General features: G+C 35.3%; 1 protein-coding gene across 1 annotated transcript; it reads right to left on the reverse strand.

The window, feature by feature from the left end:
- LOC148299446 (nose resistant to fluoxetine protein 6-like) lies at window positions 1–1,533 on the reverse strand. The gene is made up of 3 exons (XM_088276083.1): window positions 1,522–1,533; window positions 960–1,050; window positions 1–917 (listed from the first exon to the last, which is right to left on the reverse strand). The coding sequence occupies exons 1-3, from the start codon at window positions 1,531–1,533 to the stop codon at window positions 448–450; spliced, it is 573 nt and encodes a 190-aa protein (XP_088132209.1). The 3' UTR covers window positions 1–447.
- Window positions 1,534–8,832: the final 7,299 nt, after the last annotated feature.

Raw genomic sequence — 8,832 nt, forward strand, 5'->3', positions numbered from 1 at the left:
AAAGCCTTTTGTGTCCATCAGGAAGTAAACTAAGTCATTTTTAATACCCAATAAGCTTGGAGTCGCTAACATCGACACTCCCATCACGAAGAACATTTTTGCGAAGGTCAAGTAAAGAGATTGAGCAACCTGAGGCCATTTGTGACCAACTTGGATAGTTCTTGGAATCAGGATTATGAATAAAATTATAGATGCGCCACCAATTTGAACTAACCTTCTTAAATTAATGTTGTTCTCGAATTTGTATTTAAGTTTCATGAAGAATCCTCTATCTTACTTCGGACTTTTTTATTACTATTTGAATTCCATGAAAAGTAAACCTAAAATAAGCCCATAAAGATAGGGTGGGCATCTGATCCAAGGCTTGATATAAACATTAGGGAAATATTGTGCCCATTTCAAGAAATCCTGACGGCGCACAATAGTTACATAGTTGTTGATTTCCACCTAAACAAAATTGAGAATCAAGGATAACAGGATAAGCACAATAATTGTAAGATAGCCTGCCATTCTTTTCCGAGTGTACACATACAGAATAGGAATGGATAGAATGTAGATTTGCATATCGTTTTGGAGATACCAACCCCACTCCATACACATTTTCTCCCCATTATCAACGATATTGTCAACAAATGTTATTGATTTCCACATGCCCTTGCAATCTTCAACATGTGAAAATGATTCCACTTTCCACCACAGAGGTCCGTCCCCCATATGGATCATGATGCCATAGAAGAAGATCATTGCCATTATGTATGAAGGCCAGAATCTTAAAAGGCGATGCACAATAGCAAGTGGATACTTTATGAAGCCTTTCATCTTATTTCTCAAGAAACTGTAAGCAACAAGGAACCCTCCGATGTAAAAGAATACATCAACTGCGAAAAATGCACTATTCACAAATAAGTAAAACCATCCTTAAATGTGCATTCCAAGTGTTAAAGCATTCACATTATTTTGGAGACGAGTGCTGAAGGTATGCCCGAGAATCACCCACAGCATGCTTAAACTTTTGATGCCATTAAATACATTAAAGGGATGTGGCTTATACTGAAAACCTTAAAGGTTGGCTTTCAAGTTAAATGCTTTTAAGACATTGTTTTACTTGATTCCTTGAGGCAGAATTTTGCCTAAAGATCCAATAATAAACAAGAGCGTAAGTATGCCGAATAAAGCTAATGCAATATACAATTGCGATTCATATCCATTTGTAATAGTCTGTGGAGATTCAATATACTCCCCTGTAATTCCGGCAGCTTTATTAAAGAAATCGTTGCTGAGGGTCTATATTTATTTCTTGGAACATATCTTCGGGAGACAAGTGCCCATCTGTATACCCAACGCTGCCTTTGTCGTTGCATTGAAAAAGTAGAGCAGTCCATATTTGAAACCATCAGGCTCATCATCAAGACAAATATCATAAAGCCCAAGTTGAGTGATAGTCTTCCCTGAGTTCCAAGCAATGATTTATCTATTTTTTTCAAGAAGAACCTCGCAGGGAGTCTGCAGTGGGTTAAGTACCTCCAGGTTCATGATTAATAATACAAATGTGAAAGTATGATTTATTATTAAAGTTGTTCACTTTATTTAAAACTGTAATAAACTCATCCGATGCTTATTCAGCAGATGGATTATCTGTGATCTTTGCCCTATTATCTACTAATATGCAATGAATATTTCTCAGTTTATGAAGCTAATGATAAATTCTATCAAACCTATGCAGATTGAATGCATGATTTATATCTAAATGTTTCTCATTGCCAAATATGCCACTCATTTTGGCATGATAATCATTTTAGCATGCAACTCATTTTGACATGTTTCTCATTTTGAAAATTTTTCTCTCAAGGAGGAGCCTATTGATTATCTTTTATTTAAAACTTGAGAGTCTATCTTTCTTCTCTGTTAATCTATGATAATTTATGCTCATGTTCGTAATATTTGTATTATTTTGTAGTCTTGGCAAAGGAGTATTTTATTTTGTAGGCATGTTCTTCTCATACTGGATATACTCACTATTTATAATCACTTCCCGATTATCTTTATTTATAATATTCCTCCTATTACATTTATTCATATTTTTCGTATTCTCATTCTCTTAATTTTACTTATTCTCTTTACTTTTTATATCTATATCTCCTATATTTTCATTATTCATTTTATTTGGCTTCCTCTCGTGATCCTTATTGCCCGTATTTTCTTCTTTATTTTCATTTCTACTATGATTTTCAATATTATCATGTTTATCATTACACCAACTATCCGTATAATTCTAATTACTTTATTTTTATTGCTTTTATTCTTTATTCTCTTTATTCTCTTTACCTTCCTTTTCATATTTACTTCGATTCTCCCTATTTTTAAAATTTTGCTTTTTCTCCACTCCTTCATAATTACTCCTGACAATCATTCGTTTTTTTTTGTCCATCCTAAATTCGAGATTCTTGATCTTTTTCATTTTGTACGATCCTCTCATTTACTTAGAAGGGCTGGAAATTGAATAGGTTTGTTTTAACTTCTGACAATCGAAATCGCTGTTTCTACTTATACGATTTTATGGAAATTATTTTCGTGTTTGTTTCTAGTCAGTGCATTTATCAGATTCACGACCCCCATAACTGCATTTTCTATGGCTATTCTTCAGGTTGTTCACATGCGCCATGTGTAAATTTGTGGAAGGCAACATTTTAGGGACACTCTTTCTTTAATTTGCTCGAAAAAGCCGCAATGGTATACGAATGGTTTACTCTCCCCAGGGCTGAAGTGCATTTACATCGCAAGTGTATCTACAGTCATTCTATTAGTAAATGAAGAACTAATCCATTTTCGAAGAATTATAAATGCAAATTAATAAAAACCATCATTTATCAAGAATATCCAATTCCAAGCGTCTTTCTCAGATTTCAAGCCTCCATTAATAGTTTACATTTCTATCGATAAAAACTACAATATGAAGCTTTAACTCCAAGTATGCACCATTAATCAGAACATTTTTATCGTATAGTTTCGGAGTACGATGATGTATGCTATCAATCGTGTCTTCTCATTGTAGCATATATATTGAGTATATTTTAAGGATATATCAACCTTTAACATCCTTTATCAGCCTTTATCAGCATAAAATATTAAGTATCAACGTTTACAATTCAAACCAGTTGCGATGATCAGCGCCAAAGAAGAATAGTAAGATGATGAGGCGATTGCATCTCTGTAGAAAGTTCTGGCCCGCCGAACATAATATAAATATTACGGTAGAACACCATTAGAGGAATTGGGTATTGTTCCATAAGATGAGTAATAGCTCAAAGAGCTAGAGTATTTGATATGCTAGGGTAAGAAGAGAAATTAGATTGCATGGCATAATGATTTATTTGTATTTTAACCAGTTCATTTAATTGCACCTCTGCATGCAGGTTGCAAAGGACAGGCATGTTTCACACAATGAACATAAGAATGGGAAAAGTGCTTTAATGCCCTTCCCTTGAGCTCGCTTAAGTTCACCGTGAAGCCAACCACCTTGGGAACCGAGATCTCTCCTCCAGCGAATTATTATCAGCCTCAAACCAAGTAACTATGTGTAATAGTATATCAACAGGGTGAAGAACTGTAACTCTGTCCATGCTGTGGATTCATCAGACAATAAGCCGAAATCAAAATGACCACTCCAATCAGAAACATCTAAAATATAGGAGTAACAATGTTCCTATTCTTCCAAACTTTAGTCAATTTGGCTCTTATGCTCATTCTCCTGTTTTTGCTTTATGGCGTATTTGCACTGGCCACTAATGTAATTGCATCCAGCAATTATACGCCAATGACTGCATAATCGAACATGCAGAGCAATATAGGCATCCTTATCATATCGATCGGCTCCAAACAAACCAACTCAATCGCACAAGAGAACAATGGCTTCTATAATGCTCAATGCTGGATCGGAGTATTTATTGTTGTAGTGTGGGGTGTCATGCTGCTTTATTTTCGGTACCAAGAGCGGATTAGTATTCAGTAGCTCCTACTAGATTCAAAAAGTGCTGCTGATTATTCGATTATTGTCTATAATCTCCCAACTGCGATGACACAGTCTGAACTGCAAAACCAGTTTGATGAATTCTTTGTAAATCATCGAAATAGGGAGAAATATCCCACACTACAAAGTCTCAAAATTGCGAAATTAAATTTAACGAAGCCAATTGAGCTGGATTTACAACTTTATCGCTAATTTACAGACCCATAATTGCAATCCCTGTCCAAATAATCGATCAAAATGCGGGAGATGTTCCTAAATTGGATCATGGAAAGAGCAAAAGGTTAACCTGTGCCTTTCAAAAAAAAAACACGAAGAAATCAATATCGAATTAATAATCAAATCAAAAATCAAATCATAAGCAAAGAGCAAGAAATCATCGCCAGAATCAAGTCTGAGTATATGATGAATGAGTCCTTGACAACTAAGAATCAAACTATAGCCTTTATTACATTTTAGAGTAGCCTCGCTAAGTAGTTTGTCCTGAACTCTTCCTTTGAGAATATGTTTCAGCGGGTTAGATATGTGCTGGCTTGCTGCTGGAGTAATACTCGGCTGCAGATACAAAATGAGAAGTCATAAAAATAAGCAGCCTTCATGTCAGAAGCCCCTGAACCTGAAGATATCATATGGTAGAACATCGGAGTACGAAGAACAGAAATAGTGAAACGAAAGTGTGTGACATTCTTTATAACATTAGCGTTGCTTTGTGCTTCCTTTGCGGCAGTATATGGAATCTCCTTGGCTCAAGTTCAGAATAGCAATAGTTTAATTCTATCTGTGGTTATTTCTCTATCGTTGAGTTTATTTAATATCATCATCTCAAGTAGATTGATTTTTACACTTAGGAATTTTAAGATTGTTGACAAAGCTTGAAAGAGATTACACCCATACAGATCAACAAGCAAGCTTAGCAGTCAAAGCTGTTTTAGCTTCCATGATAAACAGCATTCTCATCCCAATTATGGTCAACTACTTTCTCTAAAACCAAAACCTGTACGGCCCCAACGGATTAGCCTATGACATTTTCTTTTTAGCACTCTTTAGTTCGTTTTTCAACCCTCTGCTTTCTCTACTTGGCATTCAATACTATATAAGCCTATTCTTCACAAGCTTCAAACTAAAACCCAAAAGAGCTATCCGTTATTCTCAAACAGAACTAAACTCCCTCAATGAGAAATAAGAAATCGAAGCCGGATCTTAATATGTCTTTGTGATGAATCTGTTTATGTTCACTTGCTTCTTTACATCCCTTCAGCCGATCATCACTGCCTTTGCCGTTGTCGGTTTTGTCCTGAGTTTCTGGATCTCGAAGTTTATAATCCTGAGAAGGTCGAAAAGGCCGGTCCCTGGGGGTATCTTACTAAATAGAGTTATGTTTCAGCTGATAAATTTAGGGCCTTTGGTGTTTTCCCTGGGCAACTTTACTTGGTCGAACTTCTTTATGGGTGGCTCTCCTTACTATGCAATCTATCCGAATATAGTTTCATGTGCCCTTTCTCTCGTCATATTCCTCTTGCCTCAACAATAGATTGTGAACAAATACTTCTTGAAGCCAAATCCCTCACTTTAATCTTTATACTCAGAGAACCGTATTTACTTCCCAGCGGAGTATGATCGCCTTAATCCCCTGACATCAGCTCAAGCCATACGATAGCATTTGCTCTTTGTCAAAGCATTCCAATAGTAATGGACATACAAAAGTGAAAGCGAACAGATGGTGATTGCGAATACGCTCATGAAACAAATTGGGAGGACAGGCAATTCTGTGGAACTATACAAGATTGGAGATATTATCAGCACTGAAACCAACATGAAATCGAATGCCATGAATAAAGTATTCAATAAGGGAGACCAACAGATCAACACATTATACTTATATAATGCTATAGTCCCCAAAAGCACCAACACAGCCAATACCAACATAAAGCTAATAACCCAAAAATGGCATTAAAAAGACCATTAAATGCAAATAAAACACAATAAAAATCTCGACTTCTAAAATAAGAGTGAACAAAGCTCTCTAAATGATTACTAATTGAAAAAAGTAACAAATATAAACCCACTATCTCCAAACAATTTTCTGAGAAATAACCCAGAAAGTGAGAGACAGCTCAACTCTTGAAGTCACACTGATGAAGTTAATTCGATTAATTGACTACTGATTATTTATTACTGATTATATATTGCCCATTATCTATTGTTTATTGATTATTTATTATTTATTATTAATTTGTCTATTGATTGATAATATGAATGTGAATATGATTATTTGTCTTCAGTAGCTTGTAATTGCTACTAAATGAAAACAAAGCAATAACTATCAAACTTACTAGCCAAAGTGTCCTCTAAAATATCCTCCTCAGCAATCAGCATCCCCGTTGTCCCTCTACGATCCCCTTTGCAGTTCTATAAGGATTATAGAAGTGTCAACCAATCGTTGAAGTATCTGCATACAAAATTCCCGTCCTAAAAGCTCAACACAAAGTCTAATATGGTGCAATAAATTGCATTTCTATACATGAGATTGAGATAGGCACAGTCAATAGAAGATGGTCCAATGATGCATCGGTATCTCTCAAATTAACTCTATCATCAATGGCGAAACAATCGCATAAATCCACAATCATAACCATCGGACAAAGTGAGTGGCTTATCAACAAGACTCAACATATTCCCAATTGTGACAGACATTAACTTGAAAAGTGCCAAAATATTCAGCACTACTGATTTGGATTAGGATCGGATCGAATGGTGTCAGATGTGGGTTTAAGTATCGCATCGGAATAACACATCGGGTGCAAGGATTGTTAAGAATCATGTTGTGTAGAGAAAGATATGCGATCATCATATAAATCATCTGAGGAAATGGTATTTTTGTTCCTTTGAGAACTGATGCTTATATTTGTTTATTCACCTCCCTATTGTTGTGCATAAATCTATCTGTTTGTTTAGATATGCCTATGAATGAATGAAGATTTACGACCATTAATTCCTGGTCTCAAAGACTCATTAAGTCTGCCGGCTTAGTTTCCCATTTTTATAGAGACCTTTATCTGTCTATATCTGCATGTGCAAGTATGCCACATATAAATTATCTATGTGCTATCGAACGTAAGCGAGATTCACAATACGAGATATCTTCCATGAAATATCCAAGCATCATAACATTTATTCAGATCTACAATCATGAGTGTGATTACTCACAATAGCTAATCTTCGCATCTTGGTCTACGAGTTGGAGAAGCCAGACAAGATTCATCCGGCAGATTAGATGAATAACTGATCAGGAATGCGTTGAACTTGATAGAAACTGGGCAAGGCAGTTGTGGCGCATGTCGGGCCGAGTAATTAAATTTAATAGGATAGTGAGATTTAGTGTTCGTCGGATTTGATTATTTGTTAAATTATCTGCTATTAAATTTGGCTATTTAGATCGAAACTCACTCAATAGTATTATCTAAATTTTCAGATTAGTGACAATGCAAAAAGCACACTAACCCAACTCTGTCCCATAAAAGGACGCTAACATTCCCCAAAACCCCTAAAATCATCAGTTATTGGCCGGTATCCATCGAAACAACCGCATGAAGTTTGATAAGCAGGACAATCCATTATTATTTAGGGCGCAGGAATTGAAAAAACAACAAAATGTCTTCAATAAAGCCAACATGTCAGAAGCAGCTTCCCCTCTCCAAGCTTCATACAAGCAGCAATAGAATTCCCCAAGAATAGCAAAATAATAAGTTAACAATTATCCCCAATAATTGAGTAAACATTCTCTCCAATTCCTCAAATAATTAATCTTCACAAGCAAGGAAAATAATCAGGAGAAGGCTGGTTTCAATTAAGCCTTCAACTCTAATATTTTCGAGTTCTTCGCCTTCTTGACCAATATGAATAAATGTCAACCATCTGGATATGAAATTATGGCAAACAAAATGAATGAACAACTAGGAAGAATAATGGTTTGTATTTGTGGCAAGATGCTATAGTAATTCAATCCGAATATGAACAGCCTTCCCAATTTACAGAAGTTCTTTGAAGCTAGTCTGTAATAAATGATGTTTAACTAATAATGGAAAAATATGGCAATATAAAGGAAAATATAGTTTCTAAAGCTAGGAACTCAAACCAATTCACGTTTTAAGTAAAAACTGTAGAAAGCCAGCATTCATCTTTCTAAGGCTCAAATTACTTAATAAATATCGAAACTGCTGAAGAAGTAAACAATATACCAAGATATTTTTAAACGGGGTGATTTGTACAAATCGAATCCTCTTCTGTTTGAATACTATGAAGTATTGTATAATAATTGGATTGTTAAAGATCGTAGGAGTAATGCAAAAAAGCAAAAAACTGAAAGCAGGAATGAAAAGAACAACAAAAAGAGCAACCAAAATACAAACAGAGGTAAAAACAAAGTTAAAAAACAAAGGCTCAAGATTTAAGCTAATTGTGATTCTGATTCCGATTTCGATTCAGATAGATAAAAAAATAAAGATAAAGATCTAATTAATGAGAATCAAGTTTTCATAGAAGATAGCTAATGCTAAGAAAATTCCCCTTTCTAACTATCCTCAGAAGATTTCCCCTCACTCTTGCCTCATTGCTTGACCGATAAAAGTATTGAAACCAGTGATAATGGCCTCTCAATTCCCCCAATCGCGTAAGACCAAAGCACTTCCTAAAGCCCATCTAATTCAAAAGTGAACCAAGACCTACCGTGTAAAGGCGATTACTTAGGTCCATCCAATTTAGGACCGAATTAAGACCTATCGCGTAAAGGCGCTTCTTTAACCCCATCA

This window comes from Brachycentrus maculatus, unplaced genomic scaffold, assembly GCF_059751285.1.
Source record: "Brachycentrus maculatus isolate JH-2025_06_01 unplaced genomic scaffold, ASM5975128v1 h1tg001140l, whole genome shotgun sequence".
Lineage (NCBI taxonomy): Eukaryota > Metazoa > Arthropoda > Insecta > Trichoptera > Brachycentridae > Brachycentrus > Brachycentrus maculatus.

Coding starts and splice junctions, on each gene's coding strand:
- LOC148299446 (XM_088276083.1), bottom strand. Junction 918..959: donor TACCTTCAGCACTCGTCTCC/AAAATAATGTGA, acceptor TGCACATTTAAG/GATGGTTTTACTTATTTGTG.